This window comes from Ictidomys tridecemlineatus, chromosome 16 (assembly GCF_052094955.1).
Source record: "Ictidomys tridecemlineatus isolate mIctTri1 chromosome 16, mIctTri1.hap1, whole genome shotgun sequence".
In the NCBI taxonomy this organism is placed as follows: domain Eukaryota; kingdom Metazoa; phylum Chordata; class Mammalia; order Rodentia; family Sciuridae; genus Ictidomys; species Ictidomys tridecemlineatus.
In genome coordinates, this window is record NC_135492.1 from 41,848,515 (window position 1) to 41,871,848 (window position 23,334).

Sequence of the window (23,334 nt, forward strand, 5' to 3'; positions counted from 1 at the left end):
TTTAGGATAACAGGGATGCAATGAGGGAGTAGACAGCAGGATTATTTTAGTTCCTTTTTTGCTCCCAACCAACCTCAGGGCCAGTAAATCAGTTAATCCTACTAGATTATAAATCCCATGGAGGAAACAGTGTCTGGGATTTGGTAACCAGTTGTCATGAGAAGGTAACTTCTGCTTATCCACTTACTCATCCCTCCAAAAATATGTTTACTGAGTGTATAACAGGCACTGCTTTGGACAGTGGGAGCACAAGGGTGAACAAGACAGATATAATGTCTGCCCTGGGGGGTTTATATTTCTAAATAAGAGGGTGAGGAAATTTAACAGGCAGAAAGATAAACATGGTCATCCCTCTATATCCAAATTCCTGCAGATACCAAAATCCACAGATGCTCAGATCCATTATGTAAAATAGTATAGTATTTGCATACACCTCCCGCAGACTTTAAATCATCTCTAGATGCCTTATAATCACTCATACAATGTGAATGCCATGTAAATTGTTGCCATACTCTATTGTTTAGGAATAATGACAAGAAAAAAATCTGCACATGTTTGGTACAGGCATATTTTTTTTTTCTCAAATGCTTTCAATCTGCATTTGGTTGAATCCCTTGATGGGGAAGCCGTGGATGCAGAGGGCTGACTGTAATGAAATCACAACTATGGATAATGCTACAAAATTCACTACAAGGGATAGAGAATGGTGGTGGTGGGGGTGCTGCTTTAGCTAAGGCAGTGACAGAAAACCTCTCTGAGGAGGTGATATTTGAAATCAGTTCCAAATAAACAGAAGGGACAGCAGCTGAGCAGCCTGGTGGAGAGGATGGAGAATGGGAAAGGTTTAATGTGGGAAGCAGGGTCAGCATGGCTAGGTGGAGTGGGCCAGGACATTGAGGTCAGACACTTGGCTCCTAGAAATTCAGTACTGTTTAAAAAAGAAGTGGTCAGCATTTATTGAGTATATTCTGTATACCCCCAAACTTTGACTACATCCTGTCTTTTAAGAGTAAATACTTCCTGAACTATAACATGAGTTGTTTTAAGTGGAAAACGGAATCAAGGAATGATTATGAGTCTCCCCATTAATTCCATTGAGAATGAGGCAGGTCCTTTAATCCCTCCAGTGGCACAGGTTCTGCCAGGGGACTGTCATTGGGAATGACCCTCTTGTAAAAGGTGGAGGGAGAAAGAGACAAGCAAGGGAGCGAGTTACGGATATTCCCACAGACTCATGTTGGTCTCATGTCCTTTACTGTTTCTTTCTCTGTATGTTTCTATCTTAGGACTCCAGCAGCAGGGGATCTTCAGAGTGCCCGGATCTCAGGTCGAAGTGAATGACATCAAAAATTCTTTTGAGAGAGGTGGGTGCAGAGTGGCTCTCTGAAGTTCGTGGCTGAGGGAAGCCAGGGTGGGTATTGACATATGTTTTAGAACTGGCAGCCTGAAGGATTCCTGGGATTGCACTGGCTTGTGTGAGCTGTTCATGTACAGCTCTTCCAAATTTTGCATTCAGGGGCTTCTCCCTGGTAGCTAGAAATCAGCCCTGGCTGGAGTGTTTGCACCACATCACAGAAACTGGCAAATGCCAAGATCTGTTTGTTTCCCTCCAACAACTAACTCTTAAGTACTTATGTACTATTAAAGGTAGAGCATCCCCTGTTCTGAAAATTCAAATTTCAAAATGCTCCAGAATTCAAAACTTTTTGAACACTAACATGACACACAAATGAAAATTTTCATACCTGAGTGCATGTGCTGGTTCACAGCCAATGTGCAGTTACACTCAAAATAAAAGTCTGTAATGTGGCTGGATGTGGTAACAGTGACTGCCTAGGACCCACAGACTATGTGTCTAAGGTATATATGAAACACAGATTTCATGTTTAGGCTTAGGTCCCATCCCCAAGATATGTCATTATAAACATGCAAATATTCCCAAATCTGGAAATCTGAAACACTTTTGGTCCCACGAATTTTGGATGAGGGTTGCTCATCCTGTACAACTGCTTGTGGCTGACTTTCTCTTTGAAAAAAGAGCCTTTTAACTCTGTAAAGGAAGCTTTGTTTTAGAAAAGTTGAAAGAACATAGATAACACTGAGTGACTTTTAGAATAGTCCAATTCTTCATTTTTATAGTGTTTTTGGCAAGCTGTGCATTGAGAGGAAGAGACCACTCTTCCTTCACCCCCCAACTTACTTGCCACTTTGATTAGCCAAGGATATAAATGCTTATTAGAGGTATGCCATTACATGCCTGTAATTTCAGTGATTCAGGAAGCTAAGACAGGAGGATCACAGGGTCAAGGCCAGCCTCAGCATCCTAGTGAGAACGGGTTTCAAAATAAAAAATAAAAGGAGCTGAGGATGTGGTTCAGTGGTAAAGCAATGTAGTGTTCAATCCCTAGTATCAAAAACCAAAAACTAAAAACACACATACAAAAAAGAAAGAAAGAAATAGAAAGAAGGAAAGAAAGGAAGGAAGGAGGGGGATGGAGAGAGGGAGAGAAAAGGAAGGAAGGAAGGAAGGGAGGGAGCGAGGGAGGGAAGGAAGGAAGAAAGGAAGAAATGATGTGGACACCAAGACAAGATACCTGTGATTTTTTTGGGGGGGGTATTTTTGGGTGGTGGGTATGTCCTCCATTGGCCTCAGAATCCCTGATGAGGAAGGTGATTAGAGATATTGTCCACAGAAAGGAAGGACTTACTTATGCCTTTGGCTATGCTGTGCTTGTCTTGCTGTTTTGGTGGAACAGGAAGACTAACAAGTTCAAATCTTCATTGCCAGGGAGGATGAGGAGTTCCCCAGAAGAATTAATACACAGGTATCCCAGACAGTGTCTCTGTCTCCAGTTTTCTAACATTTTATAGAGACCCAAAGTCCATTTCCATAATCTGTCTCATCTCAATGCTGATTTACTGCCTTACTCTCTGAATGGTTCTGATACTGATTTTGGTCTGAGGACCCTGATCCCCAATCCATTTCCTAGCAACACATCACATCCCAATGGACAAAAGAGCACATTCTCACCCATTCTTTCATGTAAGCCTCTGACAGTCTTGGGAGGTGAATGGTTCTCCTCTGTTATTATGCTTGGAGCAGGCCTCTCCCTGAGGTCCCACCTACAGAATTCTCTCTGTTGCCTCACTTTCCCTGAAGGAGCTGCCTCTCAAGCAACCTCCCTGCATCCCAGTCCTCTCAACTGCATGCTAAGATTGTTCAGCTGGAGTGGAGGAAGCATCCTGCAGCTTCACACCCTGCCAACCCCACACACAGGACTTTTGCAGCCCTATGCACTCTGGCTTGGAACTAGGTGTCAAGAATGTGATTTGGCTGAAGTAGTGCCCAGTGGCCTCTGAGGGGCCAGGGGACCTTTAGCTCTGGAGTCCACACCAGGATCATGGATGCATAGGACAGAGAGCCCAGAACCATCCTGTCCCAGGCTCTCTAGGGCATTTATTCAGGCACTCGACATGCACTGAGCCCTCCACTGTGTGAGGTAACAGACTAAAGCCAGGAAATGCAATACAAACCAATGGGTACTACTAGAGGGGGAGCCAGTTTAACAAACAGCATGATCGGTGCGTTGCTGGGGTAAACACTAGGCAGCATAAGAGCCCCTTGCCTGATTTGGATGAACAGAAGAGGAATAGCAAAGCCAAGGAAGGCTTCTCTTGGAGGAAAAGCCTAAGCTGAGGCCTAAGGAGAAGGAGCCAGGGGAAGCAAGGGCTTTCCAAGCCAAGGCAAAGGCCGTAAAGCAAGAAGCATCTATTGTTCATCATTGCCCTACATCTCTCAATGTCACATGATGGCCCAATCTAGAGTTCTGTCTCTTCATTTCCCCAAACTCCTTAGCACCCCTGCTCTCCTGGGTTCATGGTAAATGAACAAAACTATGGTCTGGAACTCTGACTGGTCCTATGCTCCTGGGCCCATCTCATTACCCAGAATTCCTTATTGCTCTGCCCCAGATCTCTTGTGTGAACTCCCTGCCCCTTGCCTCTAGCTGGCAGGCGCCTCACCCTTGCATTTTCCTGCTTCTCCATACCCTGTAGGTAACCTTGTTGAAACATACAGCCCTAGCCTCTCCCCAGCCCCACAGGGCTGCTTTCTTCCCTTCTCCAATGTGATTGTCTAAGGTCAGCACCTCCTGTCACTTGCTTGGGTGCTTCTGTAGGGGTGATGTGTAATTGAAAAGAATTTTCTGCTCCTAACAAGCCTTGGATCCCCTCAGGCAGAGCCCAGCTGGGCAGAGATCACCTGACCCACATCTCAGCTGCAAAAAATATTTTCTCTTTTCTCTTTGCCTCACATACACAATTGGCCCCTTTCCCTTTCCCCAGGATTCCAAAATGAATCTCATTCTCTTGCCAGCCTTGTTCTCTGTTCCATCTGAGGCCACAATGAGGCATAGCTTCTAAAAGAATAGTCCCTGGTATGTCTTTTTTAGAAAAATTTATTGTTGGCTTTTCTGGACTGCCCAGTGCCCCAATTTCTCACTTATTCTTTTCTGTTTCTTGATACTCGCCATTAAGTGCCCTGGGTCTGGCTTCTTACCTGGGCAATCCCAGGGATATTCTCCCATCTTCCCTCAGACTAGTGTTATTTCCTCTTCCTGGCTCACTCCAGGTGGCCTACGCCCTGGACCAAGAGCCCTCTGGGAAGAAGGGCCAGAACTAATAGTGTGTGTACACACAAATGTGTGTGTTTGCATGTGTATTTAAAGTCACTGTTAATCATACTTAGCAGTGGGAGCTAACAGGTAATATGGAGAAAAAAAATCCATGTGATTTTTGAATCCTAAGACCACAGCCTGAAAATAGAGCACATTTTCACATTTCTCAGGCTGCTACAGAGAGGGAGAGGGAACCGAGGAGGTGGGGTTTGTACTCCCTCCCCACAACTTCAGGCAACTGGGACAGCTTTGTTCTGTATATTGGGATTTCATAGGAACTCTTTTTTTCTTGAGGGAAAAAATAAAATAAAATCTGGGCTGGGGCTGTAGTTCAGTGGTAGTTGCCTAGCATGTGTGAGGCTCTGGGTTCAATCCTCAGCACCACATAAAAATAAATAAATAAAATAAAGGTATTATAGAAAATTCTTAAAATTAAAAGGCAAAATTCTATTGTAAAGGAAGGAGAGTAGGAGAGTGGGTGGAGGCATGTGTATACACAGGCAGAGTGCAGACGAGCAGAGAGAGAGATTTGCAAATCACACTTAAAAGAAAGAATGTCTCCCAGGCATGAAACCTGGGACTGCTGGTGTCTGCTCTGCCTACGTGAGTTTAGGCACATTGCTTCGCCTGTCTGGGCTTCTCTCTCCCTTAGGAGAGAAGGATGTTGAAACCAACCCTCCCTCAGGGCCTTGCGGTGCTGATGTGAGGATTCAGACATCACTTGCCTGAATGTGCTTCTTACTTGAAAAGGTCCTTGTGCATATAGGCAAATATTTTTTAATGTGTTCTTTTGTCCTTTCCCATGAGGAAGTCTTGTGGGGGACAAATTCTTATCTCCTCTGAGAGGTTAATCTATGGAACATCAGCATCTGAGCTGCCACACATGGTTGTTCAGGCTGGGCACTGCACAGGAATGCCAGCCAAGAGGGCAGGTCAGAGTGGAACTCTAGCTTCTGCCCTATAAACCATAAGCCCTGGTACAGGAAGGAAGGGAACCTTTTTCTAATTTGCACTGAAATATATTGGAATTGGCAGAGACCCTGCTAGTGACACACATTCACTTCTGACAGAGGCAGAATGAAGAGATTCAAGTATGAGCTGCCAATTCTTCCCTCCATTGTCAGACTTAGGTATTATGGGCTGCTTAGGAGAAGGAGGGAGAAGCCCATTTTGCAAACATCCCTCAACACTTTCATGAAGGCATTAGATTGCTCTTGGCTTTTTCTTATCTCCCCCATGGAAATTCCCAGTGATGAACCAGTTCAACAGCCCTGGATTAAAATGAACAGTGCTTCTCCCTAGATGAACAATTGGCAAAAATTCTTGAGATTGACAGGATGCCATGGGCAGGGCTATGGAAAATAGTACTCTCATGGTGATGTTGCTGGTAACAGGATAAAGTGATGTAGCCCCAATGAAGAAGAATTTGGCTGAATATTTTAAACTATTTCTAAATAACTTATAATACCCAATGCAATGTTCATGCCATATTATTAGTTGTTAGACTGTACTGTTTGCAGTTAAGCCTGCATATGTTTAGTAAATAAGCAATTTTTTTCTTTGAAAAAATTCCATCCTCTGTTGGTTGAATCCATGAATGTGGATCATACAAATTTGGAGGGCCAACTGTATATGTGTTTGCTTATTTATGTTTCCAGAAATAAAGTAGAACAAACTAGAAACTAACAAAAATGGTTAAGTATGAGGTATAGATGGAGAAGGATAAAAGAAGCTCATGTCTCAGAGCAATTTTCAATCTGGTTTTAACTCTTGGACTCTGTTAATCCTTGGTGTTTTCAAAATTGTAATTTTTTTTTTTTTTTTGGTACTGGGGATTGAACTCAGGGACACTTGCCCACTGAGCAGCATCTCCAGCCCCATTTTGTATTTTATTTAGAGATATGGTCTCACTGAGTTGCTTAGTGCCTCACTTTTGCTGAAACCTACTTTGAACTTACAATCCTCCTGTCTCAGCCTCCCAACCACTGGGATTACAGGCCTGCGTCACCGTGCCTAGCTTTAAAACTGTAAATTTTTAAAAAAGGATTTCTAAAAAAAATTAGTCCCTATAATTGAATACAAATAGAAATAATTTAACTGTATCAAATTGGCATCTTCAGTGGAATACATTCCAAGAACAACAACCAAAAAAAAGGGGGGAAGAGATAAAAGAAAAAAACTAAAACAAAATAAAAATAAAAGCAGAGTCCTAGAAATAAATCTTAAATTGTACACAGTAGGTTTATTGTTAATAGTAATATTGCTATTAAAACTCTGATAGTATTTTATGCATAATGTAGGATAAAACAGAAAAATATATTATCAATATTATTCAGAACCAAGATTTTCACTACAAAATTAGATATACAGATGCTCCACAATTTACAATGGGAGTATATCCTGATAAACACATCGTAAATTGAAAATACCATAGTACTGGAAAAGCATTGAATGCATCTAACCTACTGAACACATGGCTCAGCCCAGCCTAATTTAAATGTGCTCAGAACACTGAAGTTAGCCTAGAATTGGGCAAAGTCATCTCACACAAAAGCCTATTTCATAAAATGTTAAATATCCAATGTCATTTATCAAAGACTAAAGGTGAAACCACTTTGGTCTGGATATACTTACACCATCAAAAAGTCAAAAAATTGACCCTTGGGCTGGGGATGTGGCTCAAGTGGTAGCGTGCTCACCTGGCATGCACGGGGCGCTGGGTTCAATCCTCAACACCACATAAAAATAAAAAAATAAAGATATTGTGTCCACCTAAAAAAAAACCTAAAAAATAAATATTAAAAAAATTGTCCCCTCAACCAATTGTAAGCTGGCAACTGTCTATATGAATACAAAACAAATAAAGGTAAAGAAAACCTTGTGTCTTAAATATGGTTATGATACATCAGTGTGAACTCATGAAAAAAAAATTTAAGTTTTATTCACTGGAAAGGCCAGGAAGCTCTTTATAGTGCTCCTATAGCTAATAGCTAGATTTTGCTTTTAGTTACTCTCTACAAATAACAGAGGGCTCCTTGGAAAAACCTTTAATTCCAGATATGGGTCAATGAAAGTAAAAGGGCATTTTTTTTTTTTTTTTTGGTCCAGAAAGCAAAGAAATGCTCAGTGAGGATCACAATAAAAGGACATAAGAAAGGATTCCCCAGCCAAATGTAGGACAATTTAAGCAATTCCAAAGAACAATAATGGTAATAAATTATAACACATTGAATTTAAAATAACATAAAATGTCTCTAAAAATGCTGACAAATAAGGGGGAGAGGGAACACAGGGAAAGCTCTTTCCAAAAGAATCCTAGCTAATAGCTTCAGGAAAAATGACGATATGAAAAAATCACCACTTTGCAACCCCTAGTGTACAACCCCTAGTGTAACAGTTTGGGCACAAATCATCATTGGATGTCCAAACCACTGATACAATGTGTTGGACACAGTGAAGAGCAAGACAGTCTCAGGGTGTCAGGATACTTAGAGTATCATTTCATAAATCACTTATTATAAAGGGGAAATTAGCTTCACAATGTAGAAATCTGGAGGCCACCACCATAACCCAGCCATCACAGAGCCTCAACAGGAGCGGGACAGCTTAATTGCCTGATGGGATGTAGGGAAGTATCCACCATGTCGTTCCTGCAATGCTTGTTTTGTTTTGTTCTGTTTTTTACATAAGCGGTATTCTTGCCGAAGATACTTAACCTGAACCTAATCATGAGGAATCAATCAGACAAATTCAGAGAATAATTCTATTCTGCAAGACAGCTGGCCTGCACTTTTTAAAAAATTTTTTTTTAGTTGTAGATAGACACAGTATCTTTATTTTTATTTATTCATTTTTATGTAGTGCTGAGGATCGAATCCAGGGCCTCACTCATGTGAGGCAAGAGCTCTACCACTGAGCTCCAACCCCAGCCCCTGACCTGCACTCTTCATAAAAGAGTCAGCACTTAAAAAGACCAACTAACAAATGAAAATATTAAGAATCTGTTTTCCATTTCAAGGACCAAGGGAGCATAGCCACCAAAGGAATTGGGTGAACATCTATTAGATCTTAGGTTTTTGAAAAATATCTGAAAAAGATGCGATGGGACAATTGGGGAAGTTTGAATGTGGGCCAGATGTGAGATGTTATTTTGGAATGATGGTTTATTTTCTTAGGAGTAATAACCTTATTGTTGTTATGTACAAATATCCTGATTCTCGGGAAAAGTGTGTTGAAGTACTTGGCAGTGAGCTGTCATGATGTCTATGGAGTACTCTCCAACAGTTGAGCAGCAATAAACATAAATAGGGAAAGAGAGAAAGCAAATATAGCAGGAGGAGAATAAGTGAAGGGCAATGGGTGTTCCTTATTTTATTTTTCCGACTTTTCTATAGATATCAATATTTTCAAATGGGAAGTTGCAGGGAAAACTTTGAACTTGAGGGTGGTGTCATTTTGGGGGGAGGTGTGTCCCTTCTGCCTTCCTTCTGGTTCAGGCTGGTCCAGATCACTTCTTTTGCCATCTGCATGTTCTGTGCCTCCTTACCAACCTGAAACATCATCTCCTTTTTCCACCCAGGTGAAGACCCCCTTGTGGATGATCAAAATGAGCGAGATATCAATTCAGTCGCTGGTGTTTTAAAACTGTATTTCCGAGGACTGGAAAATCCACTCTTTCCTAAGGAAAGGTTTCAAGATTTGATATCTACTATTAGTAAGTATTTCCCAGGTTGAAAGATCACTTCCTGGACAAATCTTAATTGCTGTTGTACTCTGGGCTCATCACTATGGTAGGCATAGAAGAGGAATATTGTGAAAGAAGAAGTGTGGCCGTGGTCCTCAGAGAACCTGGCAGGTGGAGACAACAGAGTGTTTATAACGAGAAGGAGTACAGAAGGAACTCAGAGAAGAAGCCCAAGGGGGCTTGGATTCACAGGTCAGACCTCAGAGAGCAATGTTAGCAAGTCTTCCCAAAGGAGTGGACATAGGGAACCCTGGGAAGAGTTGGGGACACAACCATTGGGATCAGCAGGAAGGTGTCCAGCCTCTATGTGATGTGATAGACTGGAAAAGGAAGACGGGACAAAAAGGGGAAGACTTTGAATGCTTGCAAGGGTTCCAGGGCTTTTTGCCTTGGGTAATGGGGAGCCAGGGAAGGTTGGTGGTCAGGTCAGCAACATGATGAACAAGGAAAATGGTGAAACTAAGGTGACTGGGGGTCCCTCTTATGTTGTTAATTGTGAGCATCTTTCTCAACTACTGTGTTTTTGTGGATAGTCAGGAGGAACCAGTCTAGGGAACTGATGTCCAGGCATCTTGGCTATAAGACACCAAAATCCAAGGCAACCTTCTGGGAATATTTTCAAATAAATTTCAAATTTTAATATTTCAGAATAAACTTTAAAAAATTTATTAGGTTTACAGAAAAGTTAGCCCACACCCAGTTTTACTGGGGGTGTGTCTGATGCTATTCTGTGAGAGATTTGCAGGAGAGGGTCCAGGAGGTGGCAAGAGAGGAGGCATGAGCCCTCTTATTTGCTTTGTGTAAAAGACCCTTCCTTTGCTGTTGGCCCTCCTCACTACTTCATGCTCTCAACCACATTTTAGAAAGCCCAGGCCACAAAGGCCCAGCCCTCTATGAGCCCCATGCCATATACTCATCCAGTGTTTCCAGAACCCCCCCATTCCAGTTCCTGAGCAGACAAGAACATTGACTTCCAGCTCTTGCCATGACATTGCCTGACCTGAATCACTCCACGAGAGTCCCTTTCAGTTCCTTCCTAAATCCTGTGACCACATCAAGGAAAAAAACCTCACATTGACTTCCAGCTTCTATTCTAAACAGGGAGAGCCAGGTTTCTGTTTCAGAAACTTTGTAGACAACAATGTCTACTTATAATTTAGTAACATTGCTTTGCTTTAATGTACAATAGTCCCCCCTTCTGTGGTTTTTGAGTTACCTATAATCAACTGCAGTCAGAATATATTAAATGGAAAATTACAGAAATAGTTCATAACTTAAAAATAATTTTGGGGAGTAGTTTGTTATTATTATTCTATTTTTATTAAATTATCATTGATTTCTTCCTGTACCTAATTTAAATAAATGTATTTAAGAAAAAACATTGTTGCTAGGCACAGTGGCACATGCCTATAATTCCAGCAACTCAGAAGGTTAAGGCAGGAGGGTCTCAAGTTCAAGGACAGCATCCAAAACTTAGTGAGACCCTGTCTCAAAATAAAAAAATAAAAAAGACCAGGGCTGTAGCTCAGTGACAGAGCACCCCTGGATTCAGTCCCCAGTACCAAATGCATGTGCATGCATGTGCACACACACACACATACACACAAACACACACACACACACACACACACACACACATACAACCAATATTAATAAATAATAGTAGAGGTGGTACTTGGGCAGGGATGACTGAAGTTAAGGACAGAGGCATCTGAAGTGAGCAGCATTGGAACTGATTTGTGTATAGGAGATTCTGATTCAGAATTTGGGCAGCTTGGGCAAGGGTTCCTGGAGCAGGCTTGGAAGGTAAGCTATAGGGATCACCATGTATATGAAGGCTCAGTGGTGGCAACTTCTGTTTTGAGAGGGTGATGTGATGGATAAAACCACCTGGCACAGGATTACTCAGGGGGCCACTGTTGGAATTTATGGCAGAGAAATGTCTTGTGCGACTCACAATTCAGAACACTTGGAACCCAGGCCCTTAGATATCAAGTGCCAGCGCTACTGTTCAGTCGCTGTGGCAGCCCCACAGGATATGTAAGCACCCCTCATTTGAGAAGCATAGTTCTCCGTCATCTCCAGGCACTTGGGGAAGAGCTGGCAGCTGGAGATGATAGCTTGGCCCTGGCGTGAGGGCCTTGGATGCAGAGGAGAAACGAGAAAAGCTGTGGGTTAGAAGGAATTCCCTGATGGAATAAAGAGGCTGGACAGGGGCTGCATGAGAAAAATCTTACCTGAAAAAGAAACTGACATCATGCTGCACATCAGCCACATAAACTTAGGAGCTCTGAGAGCTCACTTTTCTTAGCACCAGCTTTCCATGTCCACAAGGCACTTGTGTCCTCTTACCAAGTCCAACTGGCTGCTCCAGCCCCAGGCCTGACTAATAAAAGTACCAGTGCCGGTCTCTCCAGACGGCACTGGAGAGATGAGATTACAAGCATCTTCCAAGTTCCTGGCCAATAGGTAGCTTGAGAGATGGTTATTTTCCCCACCCTTTTTTACCTGAGCAACTACTCTGTGCCAGTCCTGTGCTGCGGTTGGTGAATGTGAGGAGTTTAATAAACACGATCCCTGTATGTGTTCATCAAGAGTTGCAGGTGACAGAAACTCAAACTGACCTAAGCCATAAAAGAGAATGTATTCATTGATGTACCCGGAAAGTTCAGACCCAACTGAACTCAGAACTTCAGCTGATGTCAGCAGAAAGCAGTCCCTCCTCTGTCTCTGTGCCAGCCACATTCTCAGGCAGGATCTTGCTTCCCAGCAGCCCCTACCTGCTCCAGGTTTCCCTCTTCCCTGGACCAAGGACACTTTTCTATAGGTTTCTCCAGCCCAAAGTCCTGAAGACCAACTCTGATTGCTTCTGGGTGGGACACAACACACACCTCTCCTTGAGACCTGGGGATGGGACACACTGATGGGCCAGGCTGGGCTTACATGTGGATCCTCCAACTGTGAGCAGAGCTGCTGCCCCGACCCACTGACCCACTGGGGCTAATGACAGAGGGGAGACATGAAAATGTGTTCAGGGTGAAGAGCACCCTGAAAAGCCCCTTTATGTTACAGAACTGGAGAACCCAGCCGAGAGGGTGCACCAGATCCAACAGATCCTCATTACTCTCCCCCGCGTGGTCATCGTGGTCATGAGATACCTCTTCGCTTTCCTCAACCAGTGAGTGCCTGACCAAGGGGCCCTTCTTTGGCTGGCCTCCATTGGGAGGGGGCGGCCTGAGGCGTTTGCAGGTACTTTTGTTTTTAAAGCAGAACATGGAGCCTCCTGGGTTTAAGTAGAGCCTACCCCCAAAGAAAGAAGCCCAGAGGGAGGATTTGCCTATCCCAGATGACTCTTGCCACCTCCTCTCTCCAGCCTCTCCCAGTACAGTGACGAGAACATGATGGACCCCTACAACCTGGCCATCTGCTTCGGGCCCACCCTCATGCACATCCCTGATGGGCAGGACCCTGTGTCCTGCCAGGCCCATGTCAACGAAGTCATCAAAACCATCATCGTCCATCATGAAGCCATCTTCCCCAGTCCCCGGGAGCTAGAGGGACCCGTGTATGAAAAATGCATGGCTGGAGGGGAAGAATATTGGTAAGATGCTGTTCCTCCTAACAGTAATATTGTCATCCTTGTCGTTGAACAGTAAGAAACCCTTCCGTTTTCTTACTGTGTTGAGCTTATACTTCCATATACATTTTCTCATTTGAGCTTTGAACCCCTCTTATTTGAGACTAGGTTCACCAGTCAAGATTCTGATGGTTACAAGGGACAGAACTGAAACCAGCGTAAGCCAAACGTGAATTTATGGGATTGCTTAACTAAGAAGTCTGAGAATGTATCTTCAGGAGTGGCTGGATCTGGGGACTGAACTCTGGTTATGAGGACTTTGTCCTGCAATCTCCATCCCTTGGCTCTAGTTTCTTCTGTATTGATTTTATTCTCAGACAGTCTCTCCCTTGATGGTACCAAGAAGGCAGCCAGAAACTCCAGCTTTAAATTCATTCTCTGAGCACCCTCAATAGAAAAAGATCTTCTTTCCCTGTGTTCCCACATAAGCTCAAGAGTTGTTTCTGTGCTGACATTTGGTCTGGTGATGTGTGATTATGGTTACATTGGCAGGGAGAGGTGCTGCTGTCTCTGGCAGGGGAGGCAAGGCCCCTCTCAGGAAGCAGGGACATGAGTAAGCCCTGCCTGACCACATGCACCCTTCATGGCCCCCTCCCACCAGATGTCTCTTGAAGGTCATGAGCTTGATTCTTAGAGTGTTCTGCTCCAGATCAGCATCCTCTAGTCAGACCACCTTTGTGTCCCTGGGATGACACCCAGTCTTAGGAAAAATATTTTAGGCCATTTTCAGAATCAGGGATGACTGTGTTCCAGGCTAAGACCTTAAAATGTCAAGACAGGAAAATGGTTTAAAAATGCAATGAAAGGGAGACAATAGATAATGATAATGTCCAGTGTATTTCAGAAAGCTAGAGAAGAGGAATGTTTTCACTATAAAAAATTATAAAGGGCCTGAGGATGTAGCTAGTGGTAGAGCATGTGCTTAACATAGGTGAAGCCCCGAGTTCCATTCCTGGCACCACACACATACACACTCGCACATACACACTTTCACATTCACACAATCATGCTTACATACCCACACTCACACTCACACACACTAACACACACACTCTCTCACACTCACACAATCATGCTTACACACCCACACTCATACACTCACACAACACTAATACACACACTCTCTCACACACAATCATGCTTACACACCCACACTCACACACACACTAGCACACATACACATTCTCTCACACTTACACAATCATGCTCACACACCCACTAATACACATACACACTCTCTTACACTCACACAATCATGCTCACACACCCACACACACACTAACACACACTCACATTTGCACACACACTCATACACACACACACTCATATACACTCACACACACAGGTACATGTTTAAGGGGCTGGATTTACCCTGTTTTAAACATTCCACAAGGCATACATGTATGGAAACTTCACAGGGTACCCCATCAATATGTACAATTGTTATGTTTTCATGCATCAATTGAAGTCTATAAATTTCAAAAGAGAGAGGCAATACTCCATGAAAAAAAAAAAAGTACGACAAAGCATAAAACCCAGCACACCCAGTGAGAGCAACTAACCAAAGAGTGACCATTATTTCTTTACTCTGGATCCAGAACAATATACAGCTGTGTATATTTAGGTCTTACCTGCACTGCTTCCAGCCAGCTGCCTTTGGGGGAGTTTGTTTTTGATTGTCACAATGTCCCTGGACTTGTGGATTGCCTTAGTTCTCTGGACATATTTGGAGAACTTCTTCAAAGGGGGCGGAATCCCAGTGCCTTTGTCCCCCACCACCACATCTCCTTGCATAGACGTGCTCACCAGCGGTGATGTGTGATCACAGCTTTCTGACCTCCTTTGAGGCATCAGGGGGCAAGTCTGCTCTGTACCAGAAGCAACAAATGGCTACAAAGCATGCTATCTGCACACAGAGAAGCCTTTCACACACAGTGGTGGCCAGCATCAATCTTCTCCTTGGTGCAATATGTTGGTAGGATGCACAGTTATCCTGGGAAGGATCCACAGATCTTAGATGTAACAGAGAACACATACAATGGGCACACTTTTCTCAAACCTGTTTGCTTCCCATGCAACTGGAACCTAATTAGTTTCACCATAATTTTGGAGGAGTTTTCAAAGCCAACGAGAGAGATTTGGCTGAAGGTTTCAGCACAGTAGACATCATTCATTCATTCATTCCACAGATAGTCCCAGGCCAGGTCCTGGTCTGGGAGGCAGGAAGAGAGCCTGGACAAGATTTACCCTGATATAGGGAGCTCAGATGGAAGAGGAGGAAGCAGGCAGTCCCAGAAGGAGGCCCCTGGCTCCAGTCGAAGGCAGTTCTAAAAGGCTTCCTGGAGGTGGTGAAGACTGAGCTGAGACAGCAGGGTAAACTGAGCCAGCCCAGTGAGGAGTGGGCAAAGAAAGATCTAGGCCTACCGCATTCAGTAAAATGAGAAGAATGTGTCAAGGGAATGGTGAGGGACAGCTCCACAGGGCAGTTAGAGCCAGATTATCAAAACTCTTGAAGCCACTGTAGGGAGTCTGGACCTTACTAGATGCAATAGAGAATTTTTCATAATAAAGCCCACACCCTTTAAATGACATTGCAAATGTCCCCTCCTCTAAGAACTCTCCCCTATGTTAGTCCCCACTGTTTTTCTTGTCTCTGCTCATTTCTTTCCCACATGACATATTTCAACTTGTAACTGTCTTATTGACTGGCCTGTTTACTTGGACTTTTTTCTTATCCCTCTCCATAGAAGGTAAGCAATGAGGTCAGGGACCCTATCCATCTTCCCTCTCTTTACATCCTTTCCATATGGCGTAGTGTCATCTATTAGAACTCAGTGGATCAGTAAAAACACTGGGTGTGTGAATGATCCCTGGCCTCAAAGAACTTAGAGTCTAGGAAAGGGTAGCACCTGTGACTCATACCAGTACCTGAATGACTGGATTGGACCAACCTCAGTCTCTCGGCCACCAGGCTCATCATGGTGACCAGCCAAAATCGATCTGGGCTTTTGCCCACAGAATCATAAGGCAGCCCTTGTTGGCTTCGCTCCACCTCACAGATGTGTCATCTCAGCTGTAAGAAGGGAGTCAGACTGGATGAAAGGACACATGGTACTTCTGAGGTCTTTTCTGTTCTGATTTGTGGTACTTCTGATGATAAATTCTGGGGTAACTGCCCTCTGGACCTTATAGAACACATAGGCATTGTCAATCCATTTTCTGCTGCTGGAACAGAATGCCTGAGGCTGGGTAATTCCTAGTAACAGAAATTTATATGGCACACAGTTCTAGAAACTAGGAAGTTCAAGAGCATGGCGTCAGCATCTGTCAAGGGCCTTCCTGCTATTTCATCCCATGGTGGAAGGCAGAAGGCAAAAGGCACAAGAGTAAGCAAGTGCACAAGAGATGTTCAGGTCAGACTCAATTGTCAAACAGTTCTTGTGAGTTCTAATCCATTCCTGTGATAATAACATCAGTTCATTCATGAGAACAGAATTCATGACCCAATCACCTCGTCAGGCACCCCCTCCAACACTTTTGCACTGGGGATGAAGTTTCTAACACGTAAACATTGGGGACACAGCAAACCACTGACAGCCTTTGCCAAGAAGGTAACTCAGCTGGGATAGAGCTGACAGAGGGACTCAGGGAAGCTTCCAGCAAGGAGCTGGGAGTGGTTTTCTAGTTAAGAAGATCCATGGATGATCAGTGGGAAAAGACAGGATGATGTAGGCCTGGGCCTGCTCTGGGTGAGGGCCACACTCCCCAACAAGTCCCCTTCCTGTGTTTTCTTGCAGTGACAGTCCACACAGTGAGCCAGGGACCATCGATGAAGTTGACCATGACAATGGCACGGAGCCTCACACTAGTGATGAAGGTGAGTGAGGGGAGGTCTGGGGCCAGGAAACTCACCTGGAAAGCTTTCCTGCTGCCTCATGCCACCCCACAGGGCTGGCCCACATAACCCTCCAGTTCCAGGTCAGCACTGCCATCCCTCAGAACAGATGGGCACCCAGGGAAACCTCAGAAAAAAACCTCCATTGCTCAGGGCAGCTTCCAGCACAGACCAGACAGCAGATCCTGGGAGCATGCGCTGTGTTGGCCACACCCCACTCCTGGCTCACGTGATCCCTCTGTGTCCTGCCTGGCCCAGGTGCAGATCCTAAATGACAAGAGTATCCCAAGTAGGAAGCAACCACTGTCCCTCTGTTCCTCTGTCCCTCTCCCCTGCATACCTGTTCTGCACCAGGCCTATGCTAGGACCTGAGACGAGGAGGTGAAGGAGACAGGTCTGTCTCCAGATCTCAACAGATTGGACACAGCTCCACGTGTTGATGCAGAGTGGTAATGCCAGGCTGCGGGTGCATCCCAGAGCAGCAGGCACCCAGACATGATGCCAGGGTGATGACCCTGGGAAGTATGTGGATGGGAGAAAGGCCAGTTGGGCTCTGAGGGACTCACTAGATTCTTCCACCCCTACTAGAGTAGGAAACTGGACTGTGTGGACAAGCAATCTGGGTAACATGGACCAAGAGCCAACTTACCTGGGCAGAGTGGGCACAGTGCCAGGGCCCTGGATACTTGCAGGGCCCACTAATATGCTTTCATTTCTTTTAAAAGCAGAATAAAAATGAATATGATGTCCAATCTGGATTATGCTTGTCTTTATGCCAATGTAGTTGTAAAATACAATGATTATTTTTTTAACAGAGGAAGGGACTCCTGCAGGCCTAAGTGCCTAGGGCCCATGGCAGTCATAATATGGCCCTATGTAGCCAAGCATAACCTTTCTTTCTCCCTGCCATAGTTTTATGTTTTTTAAAAATCATAACTTATCAGTTCTTTTACTTGGCCTTTGTATTTTCCTTAGGAGACAATCCTAGGCCCTGTTGGCCAGCACATTTGTTAGGGGAATTTATTTACTCATGTGAAGTTTCTAGGAGTTGGTAATAAAGGCAACACAGGGTTTTCACATTATAGTAGAACTATTTGGTTGCTAATGACAGAACCCCCAACTCAGATAGACTAACACATAAAAGGGAATCAGGTCATACACCTGAAAACTCCAGGATACGTATGACTTCAGGCACATTTGGATCCAGGAGCACAGACACTTTTGTTAGGACTTTGTGTTTATCTTCCTATTCAGCTTTCCTCTGTGCTGGCTTCGTTCTCAGGTGGAATCTTGCTGGGAGGTGGTCTCACAGTTCCAGGCTTTCACTGTTCTATTTCCCAAAGTCCCAACGGGGAAAGCTTCATTTTCAGCATGTTTCTAAGAAATGTCTGGGGGCAGAGTTTCCATTGGACTGCCTTGGGCCACACACCCAGGCATCATCAAATCCCTGTGATCAGGGAGGGAGCTAATGGTTAGGCCTAGGTCACAGGTACAGAAGACCAAATCTAGATGTAACGTTCATCTTAGCCAAATCCTGGGGGTCTAAAGGCATCCTGGACTGAGGCGAGTGTCCTGCAAAGACTTCACTGGAGATGTGAAAGCCACCACCTTCTGCTTTTTCAAAATGATCTGCTTTCCTTTTCCTTTCTCTTCCTCCCTCCCTCCCTCCCTCTTTCTGCCACCTCCAGTCTCCCCCCCCCCACCCCGCCCTTTTCACTCCATCTGCTGTTCTTTTTATTTCTGGATCTCTCTCTCTCTCTCTCTCTCTCTCTCTCCCCATCTCTCCTTCCCAATTCTTCCTCTCTGGCTTTTGCCTCCTTCTCTCCCTCTCCTGTCTTCTCCCTCTGTGTGCCAGTGTTCTGGATCTTTCTGTTTCTCTTCTTCCCCTGGGGAAAGCCCCTCTTATGTTAAGAGGTGGACTGATTTTTCTGAACCAAGACCTGCCAGGGCTGCAGCCTATGGAAACATCTGACTGGCAGGAGGGCAGGTCAGGTGGCCTCTGAGGACCTCTGCAGCTCTGTGCATTGACTTGTGCACCCACTTTCCCGGGGCCAAGGACCTGCCGGTGCCTGCTGGCTATTCCCACAGCTCCAGGACTGTGAAAAATGTACACACAGAAGGGAAATGTCCAGAGAACGGGAGCCTGGCAACCTCTGCATGTTCCTCCTGAGCCTCTGGGCATAGTGCGTTTGGTTGCTCAGGTCCTTTCAGAGGCCTGCCTGTGGACAAAGGGCCGAGGTGACCAAAGTTCATGTCCCTCCTCAGCAGCTGGAATCGCACATCTGTCCTGCTTCTGTAAAGGCTTCCCAGGTCCATTCTGAGAGGTTCTTTCAGTGTCACTTTCATTATTATGTTCCTTTATCTTCATGCCTCACACCAAGAACCACCCCCAAGAAAATTCTTCCCACTCCTTCTCATGGCAAGACATGCACCTGCTCCTTGAATGGATGAGGCCAGCAGTGTCCCCTTCCCCTGTAGGGCCTTGTTCCCATCGCTCTTCATAGGGCTTCTGGTTTCCAAGAATGCCAGAAGTAGGGAGAACCACCCTAGAAATGAGGCAGGGTCAGGTGCTCACACCCTGAGGACCCTGGAAGCCCCCTATGTGTGTTCATGGGGCTGCTGGAGGGCGTTCTTTGGTGGGAAATCTATTGCATTTTCTGAATGTTACATTCATGCTGACCCTGGCCATAGTTATGGAAATAGTAAACCACAGGGACGGTCAAGGGGGCGCTGGACTCAGAGAAGAGACCTGGAATTGAAACACAGGAGTCCTCCTGTGTGGCCTTGTTATCTGAGGCAAGTCACATAACCTCTGGCCTCACTTTCTTTATCTGTAAAATGGGTGTGACAGCCACAAGGGAATCAAGGCCTGGGTTAAAATGAAGGATTGTACATGTAGGAGCTTCACCCAGTGCCTGTGAGAAGGCAGGGGGTAGAAACATGAATGCTTCTCTAGTGAGTTATAAATCCTTTCTAATTCTGACAGAGAAACTGAGTTCCAGAGAATTTTGTTGGCCTAACTGGTCATGGCAACCTAAATTTATTTTATCTAAGAGGCTTCATTTGGGGAGTCATTATTACCCTCTTTTCTCTTGAAAATGCTTTGTGTGAATGTAACCCTGCAGGCTTTGAGGGTCAGCCCTAGGATCACTTTTTGTTTTAAATCCTATTTTGTCTGATATTATACCAGCTTTCCTGTGATTGTGATTTACAGTTCTTTATTAAACAATTGGTGTCTTTGAAACCAAAGTGCATCTTTTGTAGATGACACAAGGTTAAATGATATTTTTTTAAACTTTGATAATCTGTTGTTGTTGTTGTTTGTTAATACTGGGAAATCTCTTCACTTTAATTAGATTGTTTTAACTCATTCACCTTTAATACTATATTGGTATGGTTAGATTTGTGTTTACCATTTCACTTTTTGTTATTTGTGTGTTTCTTGTCTTTTTCGTTCCTTTGTTCCTTCTTTTTTGCTTTATTTTGCACTAGGTGTTTTAATTTATTTAATGATTTATTTCACTTTATTTTTGAGGTCTTTTTAAAATGGTTTCTCTAAGGTTTACCATATACATCTTTACTTACTAAAATGAAATTCTGAATTTATATTAGCTTAAATACTGGTGCTATGTGAAAATTTTATTCCTGTTTAGTTTTATTCTCTTTTTATGGTGTTATTGTTATACATCTATTTGGGTTAAAAACACAATGCTTTATTATAATTATTACTTTGCTATCTGTGGTCCTATATAGCCTTGTTCTGCCACCCCCTTGTGCTATTATTGGCAAGTTTATACATTTTTGTGTTATAGGCCAAAAATCATATATACACATTATTTTATACACTTACTTCTTTTTTCAAATATATTTTTGAACTGTAGATGGACACAATACCTTTATTTTTTAAAATTTATTTTTATGAGGTGCTGGGGATCGAACCCAGTGCCTAGTGTGTGCTAGGTGAGTGCTCTACCACTGAGCCACAACCCCAGCCCATATCCTTGCTTTTTAAATCAATTCAGAAAAGGAGAAAATATGCATTTATATTGTTTTTTATAATCACATTTACTGGCACTCTTTTTTGTGTGTGTGAACAAAAGTTATCATAGGGGTTATTGCCTTTAGCAGTAAAAAAATCTTAGTATTTTTAAAAGGTGGCTTTGCCAGTGACACATTTTCTCAGTTATTTTAAACTTGGAAAGTCCTTTTATCTTATTTTTGAATGGTGTCTTTGTTGGATGTAGGATTCTTGGTTGACAGTTATTTTCCTTGAGCACCCTGAGCATGGCCTTCCACTGACTTCTGGCACCCATTGTTTCCATCAAGAAATCAGCAGACAAATGAGGGAGATGTCTGGTGAGAATTAAGCATGATGATGTAGGTAGAGCAGTTTGCACATACTAAAAACTGAATTTGTTCATACAAACAACAAATATGTACCAAGTGCCTACTAGTCCCAGGGACTCTTCTAAGAGGTGGGACGATAGCAAGAAATAAAATGAAATCCCTGTCCTAATGTTGTTCACAATGTTAAAAAACTGACAGTAAACAAGTCTAAAAATCACATGAGCACACACACACTCAGACACACATATAACTTCAGGTTGTAATATGAACCTAACTATGGAGAAAACCCCCAGAAAGTGTCAGAAAGTGATTAGGCAATTGGGGCTTCTGTAATTGGGTCTGGTCAGGAAAGGATTGTTAAGGCAATGGCACTTGAGTACAAACCTGAATGAAATTAGGAAAGGGCACACAATGGTTAACAAATATTTGTTGGATGTGGATGAATACAAAGGAAGGTTCCACACTCGGCTATGGGTGGGAGAAAAGCATTTCAGGGAGAGACAGTAACAAGTTCAAAGGCCATGGGGCAGGAAAAAGCTTGGCATGTCTTAAAAGCATCAAGTAGACTCCAGGAATATTTATGGAGAAGTATTTAGAACTGTCCTGATATCTGCAGCTTACTTTAAAAATAAAGTAGTGGAGACTGGAGTGTGGTTCAGTGACAAAGTGCACCATCATGTGCAAGGCCCTGAGTTCTATGCCCAGCACTGCAAAAAATAAAAAGGTAGATGAATGGCTAGATAGTGGGATGGATAAATATATGATAAAACTAATATAGTATAATATTAATAAAATTTAGTTGATGGATATATACACATTCACTGTAAAATTATTTCAGTTTTATTTTGCATTGAAAAATGTCATATAATGTTGGAGGAGAAATACCAAGAAGGTGCAAGCAGATTGCATGAGAGGTGGAAGTGGTAGAAGATGACATCTCAAGGTCCCTCGGCACGGAGGGCCTCAGGAGCCCTGGAGAGACACTGGGGTTTTGTTCCAAGATAGAGGGGAAGCCTTTGGTGGGTTTTGGGCAAGGGAATTTCATGATCTGATTTATGATTTTGAAAGATCCCTCCAGTGTCTCTGGGGAGAAATAACTCTAACGAAGCAAAGGGGAAGTAAGAAGGGCATGCAGGGGGAAGTAGTGATCTAAACCAAGGTAGCAGCAGAGAAATGTGGTCAGAGTTGGTGGCCCGTTTGAAGGAATCGCTGCTGGCTAGGTCAGTGGGACCCCAGAGAAGCCCCAAGGCTCTGGCCTCAGCAGGCAGGTAAACTGTGGTCCCATTCTTGAGAGAGGGAAGATGAGGGGATTAAGTATGGCTGACAGTGGGGAAAGTAGGGGGGCATGAGAATCCCAAATAACAGACTTGCTAATAAACTGTAGCTGCTGTTACTGTTTGTACTGCACACTTACATAACGACATCTGCGAACACACGTGTTCTCACTTAGCTTGTGGCTCAGTGTGGCTCCTCCTGTCCTATTTTGTTTCTTTCCTTTTACATTTTCCAACAACCCTTCCCAACTCCCCAACTCCAGTCTAATGACTACTGGAGACTCCGGGGAAGGGAAAGGCAAGAACAAGGAACGCAGGTGGCCCCTCAGTGCTTCTCTGAGCCTCAGCAACCCTCTGGTTGGGTCAGCACCTTTCTCTAGGAGGAGGGTCTGAGTCCCAGCAGGCCCTAGGGGTGAAGCCATCTGGGCTCTGTCCCGTCTTACACAGTTCAGGCCTTCCTGTCTCTGATAAACAGGCTGGCAGACAGGTTGTTAACAGGCAGGTCCCACATGTGGCTAGGGGTGGGATTCAAAGACGCAGCAGAGATGTGGACAAAGTCTCCACACTGCCCTGACAAGGTGACTGTGTGTCAAGATCTGAGTTCATCCGATCCCATCAGCTTTCTGTCATTTTCTTCCTCCCTTCCATTCCCTGTGTCAGAATAGCATTTAAAGACATTTCTGGCTGAACTGTTTGAGGCCCACTCCCTGCAGAAGGCCATCTGTCACTCAGGCTAGATGTGTCAAAGCCACTGCATCTCA

The 23,334-nt window shown here is 44.0% G+C and overlaps 1 protein-coding gene across 6 annotated transcripts in view; it reads left to right on the forward strand.

Annotated features, from left to right (window-relative positions):
* Srgap3 (SLIT-ROBO Rho GTPase activating protein 3) overlaps positions 1-23,334 on the forward strand; it is a 249,719-nt gene that overhangs the window by 211,538 nt on the left and 14,847 nt on the right. For all 6 annotated transcript variants that reach the window (XM_021732052.3, XM_005333839.5, XM_021732053.3 and 3 more), the window contains 5 exons: positions 1,287-1,364; positions 9,256-9,390; positions 12,493-12,598; positions 12,794-13,021; positions 16,855-16,934. In XM_021732052.3, coding sequence (XP_021587727.1) covers positions 1,287-1,364; positions 9,256-9,390; positions 12,493-12,598; positions 12,794-13,021; positions 16,855-16,934 — 627 coding nt within the window. The remainder of the gene's footprint in view (positions 1-1,286; positions 1,365-9,255; positions 9,391-12,492; positions 12,599-12,793; positions 13,022-16,854; positions 16,935-23,334) is intronic.